At 53.0% G+C, this 27,529-nt stretch overlaps 1 protein-coding gene across 1 annotated transcript; it reads right to left on the reverse strand.

The window, feature by feature from the left end:
• Positions 1-1,078: 1,078 nt before the first annotated feature.
• npas4a (neuronal PAS domain protein 4a) lies at positions 1,079-11,552 on the reverse strand. The gene is made up of 8 exons (XM_060855502.1): positions 11,378-11,552; positions 10,914-11,065; positions 10,280-10,382; positions 9,930-10,179; positions 8,852-8,961; positions 8,607-8,742; positions 6,290-7,518; positions 1,079-1,083 (listed from the first exon to the last, which is right to left on the reverse strand). The coding sequence occupies exons 1-8, from the start codon at positions 11,550-11,552 to the stop codon at positions 1,079-1,081; spliced, it is 2,160 nt and encodes a 719-aa protein (XP_060711485.1).
• Positions 11,553-27,529: the final 15,977 nt, after the last annotated feature.

The raw sequence follows: 27,529 nt of genomic DNA on the forward strand, positions 1-27,529 counted from the left end.
TGCTGAGGGAGCGGGCACTGTGTCAGAGGGTCAGTGCTGAGGGAGTGTGCACTGTCGGAGGGTCAGTGCTGCTAGAGAGGGCACTGTCGGAGGGTCAGTGCTGGGGGAGTGCTGCAATGTCGGAGGGTCGGTGCTGAGGGAGTGGGCACTATCGGAGGGTCAGTGCTGAGGGAGCAGGCACTGTCGGAGGGTCAGTGCTGCTAGAGAGGGCACTGTCGGAGGGTCAGTGCTGAGGGAGCGGGCACTGTCAGTTGGTCGGTGCTGAGGGAGTGGGCACTGTCGGATGGTCAGTGCTGGGGGAGTGCTGCAATGTCGGAGGGTCAGCGCTGATAGGGGACTGTAGGAGGGTCAGTGCTGAGGGAGTGCCGCATTGTCAGAGGGTCAGTGCTAAGGGAGTGGGCACTGTCGGAGAGTCAGTGCAGAGGGAGTGGGCACTGTCGGAGGGTCCGTGCTGAGGGAATGTGCACTGTCAGAGGGTCAGCGCTGAGGGAGCGGGCACTTCGGAGGGTCAGTGCTGAGGGAGCGGGCACTGTCGGAGGGTCAGTGCTGAGGGAATGTGCACTGTCAGAGGGTCAGCGCTGAGGGAGTGCCGCACTGTTGGAGGGTCAGTGCAGAGGGAGCGGGCACTGTCGAAGGGTCAGCGCTGATAGGGCACTGTTGGAGGGTCAGTGCAGAGGGAGCGGGCACTGTCGGAGGGTCAGTGCTGCTAGAGAGGGCACTGTGTCAGAGGGTCAGTGCTGAGGGAGCAGGTACTGTCGGAGGGTCGGTGCTGAGGGAGTGGGCACTGTCGGAGGGTCAGTGCTGAGGGAGTGGGCACTGTCGGAGGGTCAGTGCTGCTAGAGAGGGCACTGTCGGAGGGTCAGTGCTGAGGGAGTGCCACACTGTTGCAGGGTCAGTGCTGAGGGAGTGGACAGTGTTGGAGGGACAGCGCTGAGGGAGTGGGCACAATCTGTAACCTCATGGCCCGGCATATCCCCCCCTCGAACATAACCATCAGGGCAGGGGATCAACCCTGGTTCGATGGAGAGTGCAGGAGGGTATGTCAGGGACAGCAGCAGGCAGACCAGCCGAAGAGGTGTTAACCTGGGGAAGCAAACAAACAGGGTCACAGACACCAGTCTCCAGCTAATTCGATTCTCTCCACGTGACATCAAGAAATGACCGGAGGCAACAGCACTAAAGCCGTGTGCTCCAGAACCTGCCACTCCCCAAGCCAAGCTGTTCCAGTCCAGTTCCAACACTGGCATCTACCCGACAATGGGGAAAATTGCTCAGGTATGTCCCTGTACACAAAAAGCAGGACAAATCCAACCCGGCCAATCACCGTCCACTCAGTCTCCTCGCCATCATCAGTAACGTGATGGAAGGGCTCAGTAACAGGCATCCCCCGCTCAGTAATAACCGGCTCAGTGACGCCCAGTTTGGGATCTCCCCTCTCCCCCAGGGTCACTCAGCTCCCGAAGAGCAGCAATATCGACATTTCGGGCAAAAGCCTTTCATCAGGAATCAGGGCTTTTGCCCAAAACGTGGATTTTCCTGCTCCTCGGATGCTGCCTGACCTGCTGTGTTTTTCCAGCACCACTCTAATCTTGACTCTGATCTCCAGCATCTGCAGTCCTCACTTTCACTGACTCAGCTCCTGATCTCATTCCAGCCTTGGGTCAAACACAGACAAAAGGAGCAGAATCCCAGAGGGGAGGGGAGTGGGACAGCCCGTGACATCAAGGCTGTGTTTAACCGAGTGTGGCGTCAAGGAGCCCGGGCAAAACTGGGGTCACTGGGGGTCAGGGGGCAAACCCTCCCCTGGTTGGAGTCACACTCGTACATAGGAAAATGGTTCTTATTGGAGGGTCAGCCATCTCAGGCCCAGACCATCTCTGCAGGACTCCCTCAGGGGAGGGTCCTCGCCCCCCAACCACCTTCAGCTGCTTCATCAATGACCCCCCTCCCTCCATCAGAGGGTCCCAAGTGGGGGATGTTCACTGGTGATTGCACAGTCTCCAGCTCCATCTCCCCCCCCCCCCCCCCCCCCCCCCCCCCCTCAGATACTGAAGCAGGCCGTGTTCATATGGAACAAGATCTGGGCAATAGCCAGGCTCGGGCTGACCAGGGGCAAGTAATATTCACACCCCACAGATGGCCAGCGACAACCGTAGTGTCAGATAGCACAGACACAGGCCCTTCAGCCCAACCAGTCCATACTGACCACAATCCCAAATTAAACTAGTCCCACCTGCCTGCTCCTAGCCCCATCACCAATACGAGACAATCTAACCATCTCCCTTTGACATTCAACGGTGTTATCATCACTGAACAACACCAGTATCAACATCCTGGGGGTTACCATTGACCAGAAACTCTACTGGACTCACCACATCAACCCAGTGGCTCCAAGAGCAGGTCCGAGGCTGGGAATCCTGCAGCGAGTAACTCCCCTCCTGACTCCCCCCACAAAGCCTGTCCCACCATCTACAAGGCCCAAGGCAGGAGGGGGAGGGAACACTCCCCACTTGTCCTTGCAGTGGGTAGTGGTTGTGGGTTTAGAAGGTGAATTTCTACAGTACATCTTGTAGGTGGTACACACTGCTCAGTAACACACAGCAGGTACACGGGAACACCACCCCCTGCAAGTTCCCCTCCGAGCCCCTCACCATCCCGACTTGGAAATATCTCACCGTTCCCTCAGTGTGGCTGGGTCAGAATCCTGGGATTCCCTCCCTAAGGGACACTGTGGGTCTACCCACAGCACATGGACTGCAGCGGGTCAAGAAGGCAGCTCACCCCCACCTCCTCAAGGGGGCAACTAGGGACAGGGGGCAGTAAATCCTGGGCCCAGCTGGCGATGGTCAAATCCCAGCAGAGAATTGAAGAGCCCGAGATCCCATCTCCCAGCTCGGAAGTTGTGAAAGATCCCATGTCCATACTTGGAAGAAGAACATTGTGGTTGGGGGAGGGGGTGAGGGTGGGGGAAGATCTCCCTGGGGTCCTGGGACCAATATTTAACCTTTGGCCAACATTAGTAACAACAGATGATCCAGATCATTCCCTCAATACTGTGTGGGGGAGTTGCTTTGCAACATTTGGCTGGTCCTTTTCCGACATTACAACAGCTGGAACAGTCCCAAAAAAATGTCCTTCATTAAGGATGAAGTTTCAGGATAAGGTCAGGACAAATGGGAGTGTGTCTTGCACAGCATGGAAACAGACCCTTCGGTCCATCTCGTCCATGCCGACCCAATATCCTAAGTTAATCTAGTCCCATTTGTCAGCACTTGGCCCATATCCCCATTTATATACCCAACCAGACCAGACCCCTCAAAATATCACCCCAGACCCGAACTTTGCGAGTTGTTTTGAGCAGCTGTACGGTGGATATCCCAGGAGGGATGCAGCTGGTCACACCACATAGTTCTAAATAAAACAGAATTTATTCACAATGAAACACAAACAGAATATTGAATCACTTAACCTCCCTGAAATGCCAACAGACGCTAATGCAACTTGATGATGCTGTTCCAACATCCTCATAAACACCCACTTGGCTAAAAGGTCAATTCAAATACAGGTTCTTCCAGGAAAAATGTCAGAGAGAGAGAGAGAGAGAGACAGAGTCAGCCAGAAAACCTCTGCTGAATCCAGGGACCTTTGTCCCCCCAGCAGCTTCACAACGAAACCAAACTCGAGAAACAGGCCTGAGCTGGGAGAACAGGTCACTGCCCTGGTCATTGTAAAACTGCTTTAAATAAAAACCCTAAAGGTCTCTGCTGATCGATGCCTTAGGCAGTATCTGTTAGCCATTATTAAAGTAACCAGTTCAGACATATCAGCACCTCTGCCTTTGCAACCCCTCTCAAAAAAAAAGGGCATGGGCAAGATAACCTTGTTAAAGGGGTGGGCCTCCTCAATGTTGTCATTGTACCAGCCTCCACCACATCCTCTGGCAGTTCATTCCATACATGCACCACCCTCTGTGTGAAAAAGTTGCCCCTTAGGTCCCTTTTAAATCTTTCCCCTCTCATCGTAAATGTATGCCCCTCTAGTTCTGGACTCCCCTACCCTGGGGAAAAGGCCTTGACTATTTATCCTACCTTTACCCTTTATGATTTTGTAAACCTCTATAAGGTCACCCCTCAGCCTCCGACGCTCCAGGGAAAACAGCCCCAGCCTGTTCAGCCTCTCCCTGTATCTCCAACCCTCCAACATCCTTGTCAATCTTTTCTGAACCCTTGCAAGTTTCACAACATCCTTCTGACACCAGAGAAAACGAGAGAGAAGTCGCAGAATGAAGATTTGAATTGTAGTCTTTAATATAAATATTTGTGTATTACATTAAGTTCCACAAGACTTTAATAACGTACACACAAAAACACAGTTTCACAATGTACGTTTCTTGAGGTTATATAAAAAATGCTTGCATTTGTTAATAAATCTCCATTAATCTATGTACAAACATAGAAATATCTCTGTGAGGAAATACAATAACTTCAACAGGATTCAATCCTTATACTTAATTGTAGAGAGTTCTACATTAGCTCCGATGACACATGAATAATACATTCAAAATGTGTCATTTGTACAATAATCATATCAAGAAAAGTAATAATATCTGTCTCTTTCTTACGATTTGGTTAGTCACTACAAGTGATACAGTTACATCTGTAAGTATGTCTTACAATATCTTCCTCCATAGCAACACAAGTCTACTTTGAGTTAAAATCATTACACTGACAGCTTTCGCTTCAGACGTGATTACAGTGCGGTCATGTTAACAAAAAGGAAGGATTTTCTTCAAAATACAATTAAACACCCCTCCCCCAACCCCATGCAGTGTGTTGTAAGGAGAGAATTAACAGCTTTTTAACAAGTGTCCTTAGTTTCAAAGTGATATCTTTGATTGTAGTTGCTTCACAAAATATGACAATATGCCATACTTGATGAAGTAAGTCATAGACTTATTTCAGAATGAAGATTCACTTCCATTTCCATCTGTGAGAGAGACAGAGAGAGAGAGAGAGAGAAATGGTTAGACCAATAAGAATTATGGCTCATTGTCCATTTATTAATTCCTTATGTATCTATGAAATATTACCGCCAACTCTCCCCCGACTCTTCCCCACTTTGGGAACAGGGTGCAGTTCCAACGTGACACATCCACACGGATGTTCCTACAGTTTATTTAAATAGTCACCAAACCAGAAACTGCTGGAAAACCTCGGCAGGTCTAGCAGCATCTGTGGAGAGAAATCCGAGTTCTGAGGGAGGGCCGCTTAAGGCATTTGGATGGGTATGTGAATAGGAAGGGTTTGGAGGGATGTGGGCCGGGTGCTGGCGGGTGGGACTAGATTGGGTTGGGATATCTGATCGGGTTGGACCGAAGGGTTTGTTTCCATACTGTACATCTCTATGACCGGAAACATTAACTCTGATTTCTCTCCACAGATGTTGCTAGACCTGCTGAGCTTTTCCAGCAATTCCTGGTTTTGTTTCCGATTTCCAGCATCTGCGGGTCTTTTGGTTTTTATTCAAACAGTCTCCAAACATTGATGGTGTTTTGCGGGCGGAGGAGGGGTGGGTTAGGGCAGGTATCACTGTCAGGAAAATGGGCTACTGTTTTTAACTGCCGCATTGAATCTTAAACACAAAGTTTGGAACATTTTCTAAAAGTGTATTGAATAAGAGGGGAGGGGGCTTAGGGGAGCTGTGAGCGGCTGATAACCTGACCAGCAGCCTGATGGCACGGTCAGACAGTCAAACACAACCTCCTTCCCTCACCACCTTCCCATCACAAACTCCTTCCCTCACCACCTTCCCATCCCAAACAGATCGACTCCCTTCCCTTGGGATGACGGCCTGTCAGGCAGGAGTTAAACCTCCTGTAGAGGTGGGCACGCACAGTCACCCATGGATACTCGGGGGGGGTGAGGGGGGAATGAACTGCAGTACAATGCATTCCGAAGTTCGGCATTACGAGACTGAGCTGGGTAGGGAGGGGTGTCCATTGGGTGGCCTCTAGCTAGCTCTGAGGTTGACGTGATTAGGAGCAGGTTGTTAACGAGATTAATGAGGACTGCAGATGCTGGAGATCAGAGCTGAAAATGTGTTGCTGGAAAAGCGCAGCAGGTCAGGCAGCATCCAAGGAGCAGGAGATTCGATGTTTCGGGCATAAGCCCTTCTTCAGGAGAATTTATGCCCGAAATGTCAATTCTCCTGCTCCTTGGATGCTGCCTGACCTGCTGCGCTTTTCCAGCAACACATTTTCAACAAGATTAATGACAAAACCTCAGCTTACCTTGGTGGAAGTATTCGTGGGGGTGACTTTGGAGTTGATACAACTCATCAATAAACCCGTCACAGGGAGATCTTGAGGCAAACGTCTCAAATACATTTTCATATGAAGTCAACTCTTCAAGGAAGGTGTGCTCTTCTGCAGACAGGTCTGTGGTACAACCAGTGTCTGGGGTGCAGTCCGATACAGCTTGGCTGTTTCCCACTGCGGTGGGAGATGGGCTAATCCCCCGCCGCAGCTGCTGGGGGCTGACAGCTGCAGCGCCTCCTCCTGGCACTGAGGAAGCACTCAGGTCTTTCAGAATGTCCTCGATGACATCTTCGTCCGGGCTGAGGCTGATAGCAGAGAAGTCTAGGCCCCGCCACGGTTTGGACGCTTGTGGGTCTGGCCCGATGGTCTCTCTGCTGGGCACTGAGGAGCTGAGGGATTGGCAGGACTCACCAACCGCTGGGTCCTGCTGCTGATGGGCTACGCCTCCCGCGGCCAACTGGCTCTCTGTCAGTTGATGTCCGAGTTGCTTGACCAGGGCATCGATGCTGGTCCGCGGTGTGCCCTCCACCAAGTAGCCAAAGTAGCAGCTGGCGGGCAGCTTGATGGGTGAGGCTTCGGGAGTGAGGATCCCCTCGGGGGTGCTGGGCACGTGGATGTAGAGGGGGGCCGGCACCTGGGGCAGCCCCATCACAGTGCAGCCCCCGTGGCCTGGGCTGTCAGGGGAAGGGGGCAGCCGCTCGTACAGAGAGGCGCAGGGCTCCAGGGGATAGTACAGCTCGCTGGGGCCGAAGGTCTCCTGCCCGCCGAAAGTGAAGGTGGCGCCCAGCAGCTGTGGGGTGCAGGGTGGGGTGGGCGAGTCGGCGCCGAAGGTGCAGTCACTATAGGAGAGCTCAGGGAGCTTCCCAGTCCTCTGTGTTCCCCGCTGTCCTGTCTCCTCCTTCTCCTGAGGCAGGAGAAGCCCCCCCTGGCGGAATAGCTCGGCGTCCTCCTCCCCTCCCGTCGGCCCTGACACCTCGGCGAAATCCAGGCCACAGATGCCGCTGAAGTCGAAGGACTGGGTGGAGACGCCGCTGGTAGGAGTGCTGGCCATCGGGGTGAAGACTGTGTCAGGGCTGGACAGGTAGCTGGGAGACTGAACTGGCTGGTGCTGAGGTATCTGAGCAGGCACAGAGCAGGGATACAGCAGGCTCTCCTCCTGCTCGTCAATTAGCTGCTGGCGAAGACACCAGGCCTCCGACTCACTGAAAGCACAAAGGATCATTCTTCATTAGAATCCGAGAACCAACTCATCCATCACCCACTCTCCCCAGCCCAGCTAGAATTCAGGGACCACTGAGCAAAGGCCAAAATATTGCAAAAAGGGAGCCTTGTTTGGATGTACTTTATTCAGGTGGACAGTCCAGCCTGCTTTTGTCCATTCCTAACTGCGTTACTGTGGGACTCTGTAGATGTCCCACAGTAACGTAGTTTGGGTGGCACGGTGGCACAGTGGTTGGCACTGCTGCCTCACAGCACCAGAGACCCGAATTCAATTCCCGCCTCAGACTGTGTGGAGTTTGCACGTTCTCCCCGTGTCTGCGTGGGTTTCCTCCGGGTGCTCCGGTTTCCTCCCACAGTCCAAAGATGTGCGGGTCAGGTGAATTGGCCATGCTAAGTTGCCCGTAATGTTTGGTGAAGGGGTAAATGTAGGGGAATGGGTGGGTTGCGCTTCGGCGGGTCGGTGTGGACTTGTTGGGCCGAAGGGCCTGTTTCCACATTGTAGGTAATCTAATCTAATCTAAAAATGTGAGGCTGGGAAAGTACTGCAGGTCAGATAGTATCAGATGCTTTACTAGCCTCACAACCACAGACTCTGCCGTACTTACTGTCTCCAAACCACAGTGAAGTAGAGTCATACGTTGGTCAGATTGAGAAAGGCTGGAAGATTTCCCTCCCTAAAAGGGACATTAGTGACCCGGGGTTTTTTTTTCCTGATGATTGTTTCAGGGTCATTGCTACTTTCGAAATCCTACCATTTACCCGTGACGAGTCCGGAGAACATAATCTGGGAAAAGTGACCACATCGCCCCCTCCATTCCAGTTCTTGGGAATAAAGGGATTAAAGGGGTATAGGGATGATCAACTACAATCCTACTGAATGGGATAGCAGACTGAATGGGCCAAATGGCCGACACTTGCTGCTAATATCTGTGTTTCTAACCAAGAGGATCTTTCCCAGAGCTAGCACAGGAGTGAAGGCCGAATAACCCCTCTCCTGTTTCTGTGAAGGGTCATTGATTGGATAAGGAAGGTTAATGATCAATGCTTATAGTTGAGTTCCTGTCCTCACCTGACTGTATAGTTGGAGCACAGAACGGGCACTTCCGCACACTCCACCTGAACGACAATGTAAACCCAGATCCATTGGGCATCCTTAGACTGAAGACGGACAATCATCTCCACTCGGACTTCGTTTCCCCCGCTCACTATTAACCAGAGGAGCAGAAAGAGCTTGTTAAAACACACGTCCTGGAAGCAACCAGAGAATAAACTTACAGCAACTCAGAGAGAGGAGACCCTCTCCCCCATACTTACAGAAACGGTAGTGCTGAGCAGAGGCATGGGAGAGATCGTGAGGATGCAGGAGATTATACCAGGATGTGCCAATCAACTCAGTCTCCTGGTAACCCAGGTAGTAACTGACGCTGTAAGGGAAAAGACGTGAGCAGAATTAGTTACAGCTACAGCACAGGAACCATTCAGATTTATACAAGAGTCCAGAGTGTGGCCAAACTAATGTGTGTGTGTGTGTGTGTGTGTGTGTGTGTGTGTGTGTGTGTGTGTGTGTGTGTCAGTGTGAGTGAATGAGTGAGTGTGTGTGTGAGAGAGAGAGTCAGTGTGAGTGAGTGAGTGAGTGAGTGTGTGTGTGTGTGTGTGTGTGGGCGTCAGTGAGTCTGTGTGTGAGAGTGAGTGTGTGTGTATGTGGGTGTGAGCGTGTAAGGAAGTGTGAGTATGTAAGGGAGTGTAAGTATGTGTGTATGAGGATGTAAGGGAGTATGAGTGTGAGTGTGTGTGTGTATAAGGGAATGTGAGTGTGCATGTATATATGAGTGTATGTGTGTGCATGTGTGTGCGTGTGTAAGGGAATGTGAGTGTGTGTGTGAGTGTATGTGTATGTGAGTGTGTGTGTATATGTATGTGAGTGTGTAAGGGAGTGTGAGTGTGTATGTGAGTATGTGTGTATGTGTATGTGAGTGTATGTGTGTGTGTAAGGGAGTGTGAGTGTGTGTATGTGAGTGTGTGTGTGTGAGGGACTGTGAGTGTGTGTATGTGAGTGTGTGTAAGTGAGTGTGTGTATGTGAGTGTGTGTAAGGGAGTGTGAGTGTGTGTAAGGGCGTGTGTGTAAGGGAGTGTGTGTATGTGAGTGTGTGTAAGGGAGTGTGAGTGTGTATATGTGAGTGTGTGCGTGTGAGTGTGTAAGGGAGTGTGAGTGTGAGTGTGTGTATGTGAATGTGTGAGTGTGTGTATGTGAGTGTGTGTATGTTAGTGTGTGAGTGTGAGTGTGTGTAAGGGAGTGTGTGTGTGTGAGTGTGTGTAAGGGAGTGTGAATATGTGTATGTGAGTGTGTGAGTGTGAGTGTGTGTAAGGGGGTGTGAGTGTGTAAGGCCCTCACCTGTCGGATACCTGGCTGAAGACCATGTCCTTGGAGTGCTGGCTCTCGAACGAAGCCAGGAAGAGATGGTTGTCGAAGTGCCGGGGTTTGGTGTCCAGGGGGGTGCAGAAGCCGATAAACACCGGTCTGGCAGCCCAGTAAGTTCCAGGCGGAGGCTGGTGATAGCGGCCCCTGATCAGCACCAGCTTATTACCAGCACTGTGCCTCCTCACTGAGCGGGAGGTGTTAAAGCGACAGCGGAACAGGCGCTCTGTAAATGCAGAGAAACAGAGAGAGGGAGATGAGACCACAGTGCCCTCCACACCATCATTCAGCGGGAAGCTCAGGGCTGGGGAGGGGAAGGGACTTACCATTCTCGGTATTGGAGGCCAGCATCAGATTACTGCTCAGCACCAGGTGATCCACGGAGTCGGTAATATCATAAATACTGTCACCCTGAGAGACCAGATCAACCTGGAACACACAGACACACACACACACACGGTTCAAATCCTGCTGCTCTCCCGGAACAGGGCACAGGGTGGGGTTAACCCTTTCCCTATCCCTTTCAGGACAACCCTCTCCCCTCGCCCCAGCCTCTCGCCCCTCGCCCCAGCCTCTCGCCCCTCGCCCCAGCCTCTCTCCCCATCCTATCCACCACCACCCAGCCTCCCCCACCGGCCTCTACCCCTCTCCCAGCCTCAGACTCACCCCAGTCTCAGGCCCCCCCCCAGTATCAGACCCCCCCAGTATCAGACCCCCCAGTCTCAGACCCCCCAGTATCAGACCCCCCAGTCTCAGACCCCCCCAGTCTCAGACACCCCCCAGTCTCAGACCCCCCTCCCCAGTCTCAGACCCCCCCAGTCTCAGACACCCCAGTCTCAGACCCCCCATTCTCAGACCCCCCCCCAGTCTCAGACCCCCCCAGTATGAGAGCCCCCTCCCCCCAGTCTCAGACCCCCCCCCAAGTCTCAGACCCCCCCCCCCCCCGGGCTGATTACTCACCAGTGAGTGTCCCAGGTGCTCAGAGACATTCTCCGAGACGTAGATGAGTTTGCCTTCGCTGCTCAGGGCGATGAGAAATCCAGGGAGAGACTGCACAAAGTCGGCCAACTCTGGGGAGGAGATCAGGGGCACCACTCCTTCCACAGCTCCTTCTACAAGGGGACACACAGACAGAGAGAGAGAGGGGGGGGTCAGGAAGGGGTGGTAAATCCAACAACAAACCCCCCCTCCCCTGTCAGGAGCCACCCCTCCCTGGCGGACCCAGCTCATGGGTGGCTGGATTCTCGAGTCGGTTTTAAGAAATGGCAATGTTTACTTGAAAAGTAGAGCGAGTGAGGCGAACTGGCAACTTGCAGAGAGCTAGTAGGCGAGAGGGGCGGAGTGGCCGCATGCTGGGACGTGTCAGTAAACACCCCCCCCCCCCCCCACCTCCCCTTACCCCCTCAGCTGGAGTGTATGCTCACCTGCACCAAAAAAGACCGATTTCCTGGTGTACATACAGGCCAGGGACATGATGTGCAGGTATGAGAGGCGAGACTTGTCACTCTCTGAAATAGGCAGCAGCTCCTTTAGGTTCCGGATCTCCGCGTTGATCTGGTCCCTTCGAGCTTTGGACGCTCCCTTGGTGGATCTGTACATCTTCAGTGAGTGTCTGGGTCCCCTCCGTCTCTCCCTGGGTCTCTCTCTCTGTCTCTCTGTCTCTGGTGGAAGCAGACAGCCTCTGTGTGTGTGCTCCTACTGGATGCAGTTGCTCGGTCTGGTGCTGAGACTGGGGCTGGTGCTGCCTTTTAAAGGCGGCTGGCTGCTGAGGGGCTGGTCCTGACACAGCACCAACTCGCTCCCAGATTGGGAGACGGGCAACGCACACTGCTTCTGAGCAAACTGAGGCGTCATTTCGACAGAGAGATGACGCTAGGTCTGCGAGATTCCCAATTAGGAGAAATTCCCTGGCCTTAGATAGATGGGGGAGGGATAGAGAGAGAGAGAGAGAGAGGAGGGGGAGGGTGGAGAGGGAGGGGGGGAGGGAGAGCTGGAGAGGAGATTGTAGACAAGAGAGGGACTTTGAGAGGGATAGGAGAGAGATAGAGAGAGTGGATAGAAGAATACAGAGAGAGAGAGAGAGAGGGAGAGAATGCAGCCTAGAGAGACAGAGAAAGAAAGAGAAAGAGAGAGAGAGAGACACTGAGAGAGAGACAGAGAGAGTCAGAGAGAGATAGAGGGAGGGAGATGGAGAGGAGAATGCAGACAGAGAGAGACAGAGAGGGAGAAAGAGACAGAGAGAGTCAGAGAGGGAGAAAGAGACAGAGAGAGTCAGAGAGAGATAGAGGGAGGGAGATGGAGAGGAGAGTGGAGACAGAGAGAGGCAGAGAGGGAGAGAGACACACACAAACAGAGACACTGAAAGGGATAGAGGCACACACACACACACACAGAGGGAGAGAGACAGAAAGACATTCAGAGAGAGATAGAGGGAGGGAGATAGAGGGAAAGGAGAATGCAGACAGAGAGAGTCAGAGATTCAGAGAGCGACAGGGATACAGAGAGAGAGATGGAGGGAGAGAGGTAGAGGGAGACTGGAGACACAGAAAGAAGAGGGCATAGGGAGAGGCAGGCGGCCTGTTAACGGGAGGGAGGGAGGGGAGGCAGTTCCACGCCGAAAGAGCCCGGTCCCGGGGTCTGCAGAGTTAGTGAGTAAAGGCTCCAGGGCAAGTTTGCGATGAATGAAGCAGGACGGAGTTTCAGCACCAGGGGCTCTGGACAGCTCCGTCCCTCCGGGCAGGGAGGAGACAGAGACCGGATAGGGATGGGGGGGGAGAGGCAGTGACAGAGGCAGGAGACGGGCAGAGGCAGTGGGGAGAGGGGAGAGAGGGAAAGGGGAGAGGGAGAGAGGGAAGGGGGAGAGGTACAGAGATAGAGGGACAGGGAGAGGGACAAAGACTGAGCGATGGGAAAGGGACAGGGAGAGGCAAGAGACAAAGGGAGAGGGGAGAGGCACAAAGAGAGGGAGAGGGGAGAGGGACAGAGATAGGGAGAGGGAAAGGAGGGAGAGAGACGGAGGTAGAGGAGTGAGGGAGAGGGACATGGAGAGGGATGGAGAGAGGGGAGATGGTGGGGAGAAAGTCAGAGAGAGGTGAGGGGGGAGAGGGACAGGGAGGGGGACAATGAAAGGGACAGGGAGAGGGACAGGGAGGGGGACAATGAAAGGGACAGGGAGAGGGACAGGGAGGGGGACAGGGAGGGGGACAGGGAGAGGGAAGAGGGACAGGGAGAGGGGAGAGTAACTGGGAGAGGGACGGGGGGGAGGGACAGGGAGAGGGGAAGAGGGACAGGGAGAGGGGAAAGGGACAGGGAGGGGGGAGAGGGACAGGAAGAGGGGTGAGAGGGACAGGAAGAGGGGTGAGAGGGACAGGGAGAGGGGAGAGGGACAGGGAGGGGGGAGAGGGACAGGGAGAGGGGAGAGGGACAGGGAGGTGGGAGAGGGACAGGGAGAGGGGAGAGGGACAGGGAGGGGGGAGAGGGACAGGAAGAGGGGTGAGAGGGACAGGGAGGGGGAGAGGGACAGGGAGGGGGAGAGGGACAGGGAGGTGGGAGAGGGACAGGGAGAGGGGAGAGGGACAGGGAGGGGGGAGAGGGACAGGGAGAGGGGAGAGGGACAGGGAGAGGGGAGAGGGACAGGGAGGTGGGAGAGGGACAGGGAGAGGGGAGAGGGACAGGGAGGGGGGAGAGGGACAGGAAGAGGGGTGAGAGGGACAGGGAGGGGGAGAGGGACAGGGAGGGGGAGAGGGACAGGGAGGTGGGAGAGGGACAGGGAGAGGGGAGAGGGACAGGGAGGGGGGGAGAGGGACAGGGAGAGGGGAGAGGGACAGGGAGGTGGGAGAGGGACAGGGAGAGGGGAGAGGGACAGGGAGGAGGGAGAGGGACAGGAAGGGGGGAGAGAGACAGGGAGAGGGGAGAGAGAGAGGAGCAGGGAGAGAAACAGGGAATGGGAAGATTAGGAATGATAGACAGGTTCCCTCTGTCTGGATGTTTGCTCATTGGGAAGTTTATACGAAGCAGCATTTAGCTGCTGAGTCCAGGTACAGCCTGCAGGGGGTCGGAATGGCCAGATTAGTGACTCTCGTTTGGAGTGTAACACTGGGAAATAACGCTCATGTTTACAAAGGTGGCTTTTTAACTGGGAATGGGCAGCTCAAAGGTCAGAGCTTGGAATCTCCAGCAGGGGCATGGACTGAATTCTGGTTCAATAGGACAGTTCCCTCCTGATCCAGATTTCACACCAACAGAGCACACCAATTCATCACAGGATCCTCTGATTCTAGACTGGGTCCGAAAGAAGGCAGAGAACAGCGGTGAGTTTGTCATAGAGGGAGAGAGGGGGACAGAGAGAGGGAGGGAGAACGAGAGAGAGAGAAGGAGGGAACAGACGTAGATGGGAGAACAGAAAGTGGAGAACACAGAGAGAGAGCGATGCAGAGGAACAGAGAAGGGGTAATAGAGACAGATGAGCACAGGCAGAGACAGGAACAGAGAGAGAGGAAAACAACAGAGAAAGGGAGAACACTGTATGTGTGTGAGAGAGTGATTGTGTGAGTCTGTGTGTGTGGTGTGTGAGTCTGTGTGTGAGAGAGTCTGTGTGTGTGAGTCTGTGTGTGTGAGATGTGTGAGTGTGTGTGTGTGAATGTGTGAGTCTGTGTGTGAGTCTGTGTGTGTGAGGGAGTGTGTGAGTCTGTGTGTGTGTGAGTGTGTGAATCTGTGTGTGTGTGAGACAGAGTGTGAGAGTCTGTGTGTGTGTGTGTGTGTGGTGTGTGAGTCTGTCCGTGTGAAAGAGAGAGTGTGAGTCTGTGTGTGTGAGAGAGAGTGTGTGAGTCTCTGTGTGTAAGAGAGTGTGTGAGTCTGTGTGTGTGTGTGAGAGAGAGAGAGTACGTGAGTCTGTGTGTGCGTGAGAGTGAGAGTGTGAGTCTGTGTGTGTGAGAGAGAGAGAGAGTGTGTGAGTCTCTGTGTGTGAGAGAGTGTGTGAGTCTGTGTGTGTGAGAGAGAGAGAGAGTATGTGAGTCTGTGTGTGCGTGAGAGTGAGAGTGTGAGTCTGTGTGTGTGTGTGAGAGAGAGAGAGTACGTGAGTCTGTGTGTGCGTGAGAGTGAGAGTGTGAGTCTGTGTGTGTGAGAGAGAGAGAGAGTGTGTGAGTCTCTGTGTGTGAGAGAGTACGTGAGTCTGTGTGTGCGTGAGAGTGAGAGTGTGAGTCTGTGTGTGTGAGAGAGAGAGAGAGTGTGTGAGTCTCTGTGTGTGAGAGAGTGTGTGAGTCTGTGTGTGTGAGAGAGAGAGAGAGTATGTGAGTCTGTGTGTGCGTGAGAGTGAGAGTGTGAGTCTGTGTGTGTGTGTGAGAGAGAGAGAGTACGTGAGTCTGTGTGTGCGTGAGAGTGAGAGTGTGAGTCTGTGTGTGTGAGAGAGAGAGAGAGTGTGTGAGTCTCTGTGTGTGAGAGAGTATGTGAGTCTGTGTGCGCATGAGAGAGAGAGAGTGTGTGAGTCTGTGTGTGTGTGTGAGAGAGAGAGAGTGTGTGTGTGTGTGTGAGAGAGTGTGTGAGTCTGTGTGTGAGAGAGAGAGAGTGTGTGAGTCTGTGTGTGAGAGAGTGTGTGAGTCTGTGTGTGTGTGAGAGAGAGTGTGTGAGTCTGTGTGTGAGAGAGTGTGTGAGTCTGTGTGTGAGAGAGAGAGAGTGTGTGAGTCTGTGTGTGAGAGAGTGTGTCAGTCTGTGTGTGAGAGAGAGAGAGTGTGTGAGTCTGTGTGTGAGAGAGAGAAAAAGAGAGGCATAGTAATAAGGAGCAGAGAGAGAGAGGAGAATGAGAAGGTGTAATGATTTAAACAAGGCAGACAAAGGAGCCATAGTGGGTGATGTATGGGGTTGGAGAGGGTGATGTATGGAGTTGGAGAGGGTGATGTATGGGGTTGGAGAGGGTGATGTATGGGGTTGGAGAGGGTGATGTATGGAGCTGGAGAGGGTGATGTATGGAGCTGGAGAGGGTGATGTATGGGGCTGGAGAGGGTGATGTATGGAGCTGGAGAGGGTGATGTATGGGGTTGGAGAGGGTGATGTATGGGGTTGGAGAGGGTGATGTATGGGGCTGGAGAGGGTGATGTATGGGGCTGGAGAGGGTGATGTATGGGGTTGGAGAGGGTGATGTATGGAGCTGGAGAGGGTGATGTATGGGGTTGGAGAGGGTGATGTATGGGGCTGGAGAGGGTGATGTATGGGGCTGGAGAGGGTGATGTATGGAGTTGGAGAGGGTGATGTATGGGGCTGGAGAGGGTGATGTATGGAGTTGGAGAGGGTGATGTATGGAGCTGGAGTGGGTGATGTATGGGGTTGGAGAGGGTGATGTATGGGGTTGGAGAGGGTGATGTATGGGGCTGGAGAGGGTGATGTATCGGGCTGGAGAGGGTGATGTATGGGGTTGGAGAGGGTGATGTATGGAGCTGGAGAGGGTGATGTATGGGGTTGGAGAGGGTGATGTATGGGGCTGGAGAGGGTGATGTATGGGGCTGGAGAGGGTGATGTATGGGGTTGGAGAGGGTGATGTATGGGGTTGGAGAGGGTGATGTATGGGGCTGGAGAGGGTGATGTATGGGGTTGGAGAGGGTGATGTATGGAGTTGGAGAGGGTGATGTATGGGGTTGGAGAGGGTGATGTATGGAGCTGGAGAGGGTGATGTATGGAGTTGGAGAGGGTGATGTATGGAGCTGGAGTGGGTGATGTATGGGGTTGGAGAGGGTGATGTATGGGGTTGGAGAGGGTGATGTATGGGGTTGGAGAGGGTGATGTATGGAGTTGGAGAGGGTGATGTATGGAGCTGGAGAGGGTGATGTATGGGGTTGGAGAGTGTGATGTATGGGGTTGGAGAGGGTGATGTATGGGGTTGGAGAGGGTGATGTATGGAGCTGGAGAGGGTGATGTATGGAGCTGGAGAGGGTGATGTATGGGGTTGGAGAGTGTGATGTATGGGGTTGGAGAGGGTGATGTATGGGGTTGGAGAGGGTGATGTATGGAGCTGGAGAGGGTGATGTATGGAGCTGGAGAGGGTGATGTATGGAGCTGGAGAGGGTGATGTATGGGGTTGGAGAGGGTGATGTATGGGGTTGGAGAGGGTGATGTATGGAGCTGGAGAGGGTGATGTATGGGGTTGGAGAGGGTGATGTATGGAGCTGGAGAGGGTGATGTATGGAGCTGGAGAGGGTGATGTATGGGGCTGGAGAGGGTGATGTATGGAGTTGGAGAGGGTGATGTATGGGGTTGGAGAGGGTGATGTATGGGGTTGGAGAGGGTGATGTATGGAGCTGGAGAGGGTGATGTATGGGGTTGGAGAGTGTGATGTATGGGGTTGGAGAGGGTGATGTATGGGGTTGGAGAGGGTGATGTATGGGGTTGGAGAGGGTGATGTATGGGGTTGGAGAGGGTGATGTATGGAGATGGAGAGGGTGATGTATGGAGCTGGAGAGGGTGATGTATGGGGTTGGAGAGGGTGATGTATGGGGTTGGAGAGGGTGATGTATGGGGTTGGAGAGGGTGATGTATGGGGTTGGAGAGGGTGATGTATGGAGATGGAGAGGGTGATGTATGGAGCTGGAGAGGGTGATGTATGGGGTTGGAGAGGGTGATGTATGGAGCTGGAGAGGGTGATGTATGGGGTTGGAGAGGGTGATGTATGGGGTTGGAGAGTGTGATGTATGGGGTTGGAGAGGGTGATGTATGGAGCTGGAGAGGGTGATGTATGGGGTTGGAGAGGGTGATGTATGGAGATGGAGAGGGTGATGTATGGGGTTGGAGAGGGTGATGTATGGAGCTGGAGAGGGTGATGTATGGAGCTGGAGAGTGTGATGTATGGGGTTGGAGAGGGTGATGTATGGAGTTGGAGAGGGTGATGTATGGGGTTGGAGAGGGTGATGTATGGGGTTGGAGAGGGTGATGTATGGAGCTGGAGAGGGTGATGTATGGGGTTGGAGAGGGTGATGTATGGAGTTGGAGAGGGTGATGTATGGGGTTGGAGAGGGTGATGTATGGAGCTGGAGAGGGTGATGTATGGGGTTGGAGAGGGTGATGTATGGAGTTGGAGAGGGTGATGTATGGAGCTGGAGAGGGTGATGTATGGGGTTGGAGAGGGTGATGTATGGGGTTGGAGAGGGTGATGTATGGAGCTGGAGAGGGTGATGTATGGAGCTGGAGAGGGTGATGTATGGGGTTGGAGAGGGTGATGTATGGGGTTGGAGAGGGTGATGTATGGGGTTGGAGAGGGTGATGTATGGAGATGGAGAGGGTGATGTATGGAGCTGGAGAGGGTGATGTATGGGGTTGGAGAGGGTGATGTATGGAGCTGGAGAGGGTGATGTATGGGGTTGGAGAGGGTGATGTATGGGGTTGGAGAGTGTGATGTATGGGGTTGGAGAGGGTGATGTATGGAGCTGGAGAGGGTGATGTATGGGGTTGGAGAGGGTGATGTATGGAGATGGAGAGGGTGATGTATGGGGTTGGAGAGGGTGATGTATGGAGCTGGAGAGGGTGATGTATGGGGTTGGAGAGGGTGATGTATGGAGCTGGAGAGGGTGATGTATGGGGTTGGAGAGGGTGATGTATGGAGCTGGAGAGGGTGATGTATGGAGCTGGAGAGTGTGATGTATGGGGTTGGAGAGGGTGATGTATGGAGTTGGAGAGGGTGATGTATGGGGTTGGAGAGGGTGATGTATGGGGTTGGAGAGGGTGATGTATGGAGTTGGAGAGGGTGATGTATGGGGTTGGAGAGGGTGATGTATGGAGTTGGAGAGGGTAATGTATGGAGTTGGAGAGGGTGATGTATGGGGTTGGAGAGGGTGATGTATGGAGCTGGAGAGGGTGATGTATGGAGCTGGAGAGGGTGATGTATGGAGCTGGAGAGTGTGATGTATGGGGTTGGAGAGGGTGATGTATGGAGTTGGAGAGGGTGATGTATGGGGTTGGAGAGGGTGATGTATGGGGTTGGAGAGGGTGATGTATGGGGTTGGAGAGGGTGATGTATGGAGATGGAGAGGGTGATGTATGGAGCTGGAGAGGGTGATGTATGGGGTTGGAGAGGGTGATGTATGGGGTTGGAGAGGGTGATGTATGGGGTTGGAGAGGGTGATGTATGGGGTTGGAGAGGGTGATGTATGGGGTTGGAGAGGGTGATGTATGGGGTTGGAGAGGGTGATGTATGGGGTTGGAGAGGGTGATGTATGGAGCTGGAGAGGGTGATGTATGGAGATGGAGAGGGTGATGTATGGGGTTGGAGAGGGTGATGTATGGAGCTGGAGAGGGTGATGTATGGAGCTGGAGTGGGTGATGTATGGGGTTGGAGAGGGTGATGTATGGGGTTGGAGAGGGTGATGTATGGAGATGGAGAGGGTGATGTATGGAGTTGGAGAGGGTGATGTATGGAGCTGGAGAGGGTGATGTATGGAGCTGGAGTGGGTGATGTATGGGGTTGGAGAGGGTGATGTATGGGGTTGGAGAGGGTGATGTATGGAGTTGGAGAGGGTGATGTATGGAGCTGGAGAGGGTGATGTATGGGGTTGGAGAGGGTGATGTATGGAGCTGGAGAGGGTGATGTATGGGGTTGGAGAGGGTGATGTATGGGGTTGGAGAGGGTGATGTATGGGGTTGGAGAGGGTGATGTATGGAGCTGGAGAGGGTGATGTATGGGGTTGGAGAGGGTGATGTATGGAGATGGAGAGGGTGATGTATGGGGTTGGAGAGGGTGATGTATGGAGCTGGAGAGGGTGATGTATGGGGTTGGAGAGGGTGATGTATGGAGCTGGAGAGGGTGATGTATGGGGTTGGAGAGGGTGATGTATGGAGCTGGAGAGGGTGATGTATGGGGTTGGAGAGGGTGATGTATGGAGCTGGAGAGGGTGATGTATGGGGTTGGAGAGGGTGATGTATGGAGCTGGAGAGGGTGATGTATGGAGCTGGAGAGTGTGATGTATGGGGTTGGAGAGGGTGATGTATGGAGTTGGAGAGGGTGATGTATGGAGCTGGAGAGTGTGATGTATGGGGTTGGAGAGGGTGATGTATGGGGTTGGAGAGGGTGATGTATGGGGTTGGAGAGGGTGATGTATGGGGTTGGAGAGGGTGATGTATGGGGTTGGAGAGGGTGATGTATGGAGCTGGAGAGGGTGATGTATGGGGTTGGAGAGGGTGTTGTATGGAGCTGGAGAGGGTGATGTATGGAGCTGGAGAGGGTGATGTATGGAGCTGGAGAGTGTGATGTATGGGGTTGGAGAGGGTGATGTATGGAGTTGGAGAGGGTGATGTATGGGGTTGGAGAGGGTGATGTATGGGGTTGGAGAGGGTGATGTATGGAGCTGGAGAGGGTGATGTATGGGGTTGGAGAGGGTGATGTATGGGGTTGGAGAGGGTGATGTATGGGGCTGGAGAGGGTGATGTATGGGGTTGGAGAGGGTGATGTATGGAGTTGGAGAGGGTGATGTATGGGGTTGGAGAGGGTGATGTATGGAGCTGGAGAGGGTGATGTATGGGGTTGGAGAGGGTGATGTATGGGGTTGGAGAGGGTGATGTATGGAGTTGGAGAGGGTGATGTATGGGGTTGGAGAGGGTGATGTATGGGGTTGGAGAGGGTGATGTATGGAGTTGGAGAGGGTGATGTATGGAGGTGGAGAGGGTGATGTATGGAGCTGGAGAGGGTGATGTATGGAGCTGGAGAGGGTGATTGGTGAGTGATGGCTGAGTGATGTTGCAGACAGACACTGCATTGCCATGGGTCTGTGCCAGACCTCCCTCGATACTTCCTCAGATGAACAGTGTGTTGGTAAGTGACCTTGCTGAATGTAGCCGGATTCCTGTATTAACCCAGTGCCATATCCCCTTGCTGTCCCTCTCCTCTACCCCCAAAACCAGAATGTAGGAAGGAGGGAGAGGTCAATCTCCGTCAGCCACTGCTGCATCTGCTTCCTGTCCCACCAACAGAGACGTGAGGAGGGGATTTCGTGTATGCAGTCAGAGCTTTCCCACAGTGTGGAAACAGGCCATTCAGCCCATTGGATCCACACAGACCCTGCACAGAGCATCCCATCCAGACCCACCCCACTACCCTATTCCGATAATTTGGCATTTCCCACGGCCAACCCACCCTAACCTGCACATCCCTGGGCACTATGGGACCATTTCCCATGGCCAAAGCACCCTAACCTGTACATCCCTGGACACTATGGGACACTTTCCCATGCCCAATCCACCCTAACCTGCACATCTCTGGACACTATGGGACAATTTCCCCACAGCCAACCCACCCTAACCTGCACATCCCTGGGCACTATGGGACAATTTCCCATGGCCAATCCACCCTAACCTGCACATCTCTGGGCACTATGGGACAATTTCCCATGGCCAACCCACCCTAACCTGCACATCCCTGGACACTATGGGACAATTTCCCATGGCCAATCCACCCTAACCTGCACATCCCTGGGCACTATGGGACAATTTCCCCACGGCCAACCCACCCTAAACTGCACATCCCTGGGCACTATGGGACAATTTCCCCATGGCCAACCCACCCTAACCTGCACATCCCTGGACACTATGGGACAATTTCCCCACGGCCAACCCACCCTAACCTGCACATCTCTGGGCACTATGGGACAATTTCCCATGGCCAACCCACCCTAACCTGCACATCCTTGGACACTATGGGACAATTTCCCTACGGCCAATCCACCCTAACCTGCACATCCCGGGGCACTATGGGACAATTTCTCCACGGCCAACCCACCCTAACCTGCACATCCCTGGGCACTATGGGACAATTTCCCCACGGCCAACCCACCCTAAACTGCACATCCCTGGGCACTATGGGACAATTTCCCCATGGCCTATCCACCCTAACCTGTACATCCCTGGGCACTATGGGACAATTTCCCCATGGCCAACCCACCCTAACCTGCACATCCCTGGGCACTATGGGACAATTTCCCCACGGCCAACCCACCCTAACCTGCACATCCCTGGGCACTATGGGACAATTTCCCCATGGCCTATCCACCCTAACCTGTACATCCCTGGGCACTATGGGACAATTTCCCCATGGCCAACCCACCCTAACCTGCACATCCCTGGGCACTATGGGACAATTTCCCCATGGCCTATCCACCCTAACCTGCACATCCCTGGGCACTATGGGACAATATCCCCATGGCCTATCCACCCTAACCTGTACATCCCTGGGCACTATGGGACAATTTCCCCATGGCCAACCCACCCTAAACTGCACATCCCTGGGCACTATGGGACAATTTCCCCACGGCCAACCCACCCTAACCTGCACATCCCTGGGCACTATGGGACAATTTCCCCATGGCCTATCCACCCTAACCTGTACATCCCTGGGCACTATGGGACAATTTCCCCATGGCCAACCCACCCTAACCTGCACATCCCTGGGCACTATGGGACAATTTCCCCATGGCCTATCCACCCTAACCTGCACATCCCTGGGCACTATGGGACAATTTCCCCATGGCCAACCCACCCTAACCTGTACATCCCTGGGCACTATGGGACAATTTCCCCATGGCCTATCCACCCTAACCTGCACATCCCTGGGCACTATGGGACAATTTCCCCATGGCCAACCCACCCTAACCTGCACATCCCTGGGCACTATGGGACAATTCCCCACGGCCTATCCCCCCTAACCTGCACATCCCTGGACACTATGGGACAATTCCCCACGGCCTATCCACCCTAACCTGCACATCCTTTGGGTTGTGGGCGGCATATGGAGCACCTGGAGGAAACCCTCACAGACATTGGGGTTGGGAGGCGGGGTGTGGGGAAACAGTGTGCAAACTCCACACAGACAGTTGCCTGAGGGTGGTGATCGAACCTGGGTCCCGGGTCCCTGGTCCCTGGTGCTGGGATGCAGCAGTGCTGACCACTGAATGGTTAGCAGGCCAGTGGGGAGGGAGCTGACCTGTGAGTCCTCAGTGTTGACTCCAGACTCTATGAAGTCCCACTGCATCAGGTTAAAAACATGGGCAAGGATTCATTCCGTCCCAGCCAGAATGGGATTTTACCAGTTTGTCGCCCCATGTTCTAGTTTGATGCAGACAGAGTTGATGTGTGAAACTGGTATGTTACAGCACCAGAAGCACCAGAGGCCATTCAGCCCATCAACACAGTGAGGACTCTCTGCAAGGGCTGCTCTGTTTGCATTCCCCGCCATTCTAACACCCCAAGGCTAGGCCTGTTTCTGGGACCTGGGACCTGGGACGTGAGGCTCTTGTCGTTCACCAGCTAACGGGTCAGAGCAGGACTTGGGAAACGTTCCAGCGTACACTGCCGCATCCCACATCCGGAATGTGAGCCTTGCGAGCTGACTGGGAGTCCCGGAAACAGGTCACAATGGCAGAGTGACCTCCCCCATCCCCATTCTACTGTGACCGCCCCCACCCCAGCGGCAGCATTGTGAATGTTCCGGTGCTAAGCTGCATTGTGATAGCGACAGAAGGTCATCTCCAATTCCAGGGCGGAGCCAACTGCGACCGGCGACTCACCCTGACCCCGAGACGCAAAATCAAAAATGTACAACTTTCCCATGTCACCGGAGAACTAACTGCAATGATCCCAGCATTTCCGTCTCCCATCACCAAAAGTTATCACTAAATAAAAAAAAAGAGGCATTTGGAACTCGATGATGGATGATAAACGCAAGGAGAGATTTCCCTTGAAAAATGTGTTTCAGGTGAAGGAAGTTGTAAGCTGTTTTGAAAACTTATCTATTTTCTAAACTGGCAGCAGGGCGGGAGCAGAGACATCATTTCACTTGTATGATGAAAGAAGCAATTCTTGTGACTACAGCTGTTTCTTTATTCAAAGACTCGATGGGCTGAATGGCCTGATGTAGGGATTTGATGACTCAAAGAACAGAGAAGAAATAATTGCAGCCGTCACGAGGATTGTACTTGGTGCTCCGACAGATGGAAGGCAGCTAGGATCCTTGTCTGAAGACACCTTGCAGCAACTACAGCAGGACCTGAAGGACTGTGACTGTGCCTCACTGCAGTCCAATGGACCCATTGAGATGAAGGGCATGGATCAGCCCAATGTGTTTCTAAGGATATAACAGCTAAAGAAAATCACCTCACCTTTAAAGAGAGAGCAAGGACATCTACAAGGAATTCAAAAGGTACGTGCTTGGGAAAGATGTTACAAACCAGAAATTGGTTTCCAGCACATCAGCCAGGCTTCGAGTCAATGCTGGTTTTGTCATGTGTTGCAGAAATGTTACAGATTTTCCCTCTTTTATCCGTTTATACTGTGTTACCCAGCACCAAGTGTTAGTGAGTAAATTGATGGACTTTCCTAATAGTGTCATAGCACGGAAACAGACCATTCAGCCCAACCAGTCCATGCTGACCCTTAAACCCAAACTAAACTAGTCCCAGCTGCCTGCTCCTGGCCCGTATCCCAACAAACCTTTCCTACCCAGGTCCTTATCCAAATGTCTTTTAACTATTGGAACTGTACCCACACCCACCCCTCCCTCAGAAAGTTCACTCCACCCTCAGTGTAAAACACTTGCTCCTTTTATCTTTTTTAAACCTCTCTCCTCTCACCTTCAAAATGTGCACCCCCCCACCCCCACAGTCTTGAAATCCCACACACTGGGGACAAGACACATCCCATTAACCCTGTCTGTACCCCTCATGGTTTTATAAACAGTTACAAGATCACCTCCTGGCAACCTCCCGGTAAACGCCCTCCGAACACTCTCCAGCTTAAATCATATCCTTCCTGTAACAGGGAGACCAGAAAACAAGTTGTTGCTGAGATTGTAAACTTGATTCGAACGAAAGCCCTTCAGCTGGGCTTGTTTCAGTCCCGACTCCAGACTGATGGGAGGCCGTGCTCAGGGTTTTACACTGACCCCTGACACTGTCACTTTCTGAATGAAATGCACAGTGAGCTGTGAGTCAATGTGCGACTGCTTTACAATCACAATTCGCTCAACCACAGGGAAAGGGCAGGATCTTTAAAAAGCAAGACCTGGGGAGGGGGGGAGGGGCATGTATTTCAAGAGCTGGGGGGGGGGTGTGTATTTCAAATTGGAATTGGGTCTGTGGTTCCCCCCCCCCACCCCCAGTTCAATAAAACCCCACAACACTTCCTGTCTCCGAATAAATTACTACAGAATACAAAGACCAAAAGAACTGGAACTCCCAGAAAATCTCTGTACCCCCCCCCGAGAACCTTACCCTGTACCCCCCCGAGGGTGTTACCCTGTACCCCCCCCGAGGGTGTTACCCTGTACACCCCCCCCCGAGGGTGTTACCCTGTACACCCCCCCCGAGGGTGTTACCCTGTACCCCCCCGAGGGTGTTACCCTGTACACCCCCCCCCGAGGGTGTTACCCTGTACACCCCCCCCTGAGGGTGTTACCCTGTACCCCCCCGAGGGTGTTACCCTGTACCCCCCCCCCGAGGGTGTTACCAGAGGAATTTATTAGACAATTTCAGGAATTGGATTTCATAGAGTCAGAGAGATGTACAGAATGGAAACAGACCCTTCGGTCCAACCCGTCCATGCCGACCCAGATATCCCAACCCAATCTAGTCCCACCTGCCAGCACCCGGCCCATATCCCTCCAAACCCTTCCTATTCATATACCCATCCAAATGCCTCTTAAATGTTGTAATTGTACCAGCCTCCACCACATCCTCTGGCAGCTCATTCCATACATGCACCACCCTCTGTGTGAAAAAGTTGCCCCTAAGTCCCTTTTATATCGTTCCCCTCTCACCCTAAACCTATGCCCCTCTAGTTCTGGACTCCCTGACCCCAGGGAAAAGACTTTGCCTATTTATCCTATCCATGCCCCTCATAATTTTATAAACCCCTATAAGGTCACCCCTCAGCCTCCAACACTCTAGAGAAAACAGCCCCAGTCTGTTCAGCCTCTCCCTGTAGCTCAAATCCTCCAACCCTGGCAACATCCTTGTAAATCTTTTCTGACACCTTTTAAGTTTCACAACATCTTTCCGATAGGAAGGAGACCAGAATTGTACACAATATTCCAACAGTGGCCTAACCAATGTCCTGTACAGCCACAACATGACCTCCCAACTCCTGTACTCAATACTCTGACCAATAAAGGAAAGCATACCAAATGCCTTTTTCACTATCCTATCTACCTGTGACTCCACTTTCAAGGAGCTATGAACCTGCACTCCAAGGTCTCTTTGTTCAGCAACACTCCCTAGGACCTTACCATTAAGTGTATAAGTCCAAATAAGATTTGCTTTCCCAAAATGCAGCACCTCGCATTTATCTGAATTAAACTCCATCTGCCACTTCTCAGCCCATTGGCCCATCTGGTCCAGATCCTGTTGTACTCTGAGGTGACATGTAATGGAACAAACCATCACGTTTCTCTCCTAACCATATCCCATTGGTTTACAGAGCAGCGGGTTTGAAATAGAGATGGTTATGTCCAAACTGTATTTGAGCTGAATCAGATCAAGGGAGAGCAATGTTTATAGGCAAGTACGCAATGCAAAACACACACACCTCTGATTCTGTGGTTTGACAGTGAAAGCTTCCAATGACTCCACATACTTCTGTGAGATAGTATCTCTCCCTAATGAAGGGAATCATATCTGAATCCCAGTCCCAAACCACAGCCCATCCCACAAAGTCCTGGGAGATAATGTGCGAACACGAGTGTCAGACTGAGACCGAGGTGAAAATGTGTCTTCTATCTGGCAAGGTTTTAGAATTATACAGCACTGTAACAAAACTCTTTCTCCAATATTTCCCTCAGGGTAGATCTGAGTTGTACTTCAATCCAAAAAATAATCTTGCACTTAAAACAAGTTGGATTAGCACTGACTTGGAGGAGGCACTGAGGGTGGGGAGGGCACAGAATGCCCTCTGGGTGGGGGGATTTCAGTGTCCCACCCCCACCAAGGATGACTCAGCAGCAGCGTTACTGATGGAGCTGGTCGGGTCCTAAAGGACTCAGTTGCTAGACTGGGGTCTGCAGCAGGTAGTGAGGGGACCAACAGGAGGGGAAATACATTCCTGACCTCCTCCTTCCCAAACTGCTGGCTGCAGGTGTATCTGTCCGTGACAGTATCGGTGAGAGTGACCCCCCGCACGGTCCGTGTGGAGATAAAGCCCCCCCCTTCACATTGAGAATCCCCTCCATCGTGTTGTGTGGCACTATCACCACGCTCAATGGGACAGACATCGAACCGATCTAGCAGCTCGAGGCGAGGGGTCCATGAGGGGCTGTGGGTCATCACCAGCAGCAGGACTGTCCCCCAGCTCAATCTGGGACCTCATGGCCCGGCATGTCCCCCCACTCAACCATGACCACCAGGCCTGGTTCAATGGAGAGTGCAGGAGGGTATGTCAGGGACAGTACCAGGCAGGACCTGAGGATGAGGTGTCGGTCATCAGTAAAGTGATGGAAGGGGTCAGTAACAGAGCTACCGCGCAGCACCTGTCAGAAATAACCTGCTCAGTGACCTGCCCAGTTTGGGTCCCCCCAGGGTCACTCAGCTCCTGATCTCATTACATTAAAATGTAAATGGATC

The sequence above is a fragment of the Hemiscyllium ocellatum genome, chromosome 46, assembly GCF_020745735.1.
Source record: "Hemiscyllium ocellatum isolate sHemOce1 chromosome 46, sHemOce1.pat.X.cur, whole genome shotgun sequence".
Classification (NCBI taxonomy): domain Eukaryota; kingdom Metazoa; phylum Chordata; class Chondrichthyes; order Orectolobiformes; family Hemiscylliidae; genus Hemiscyllium; species Hemiscyllium ocellatum.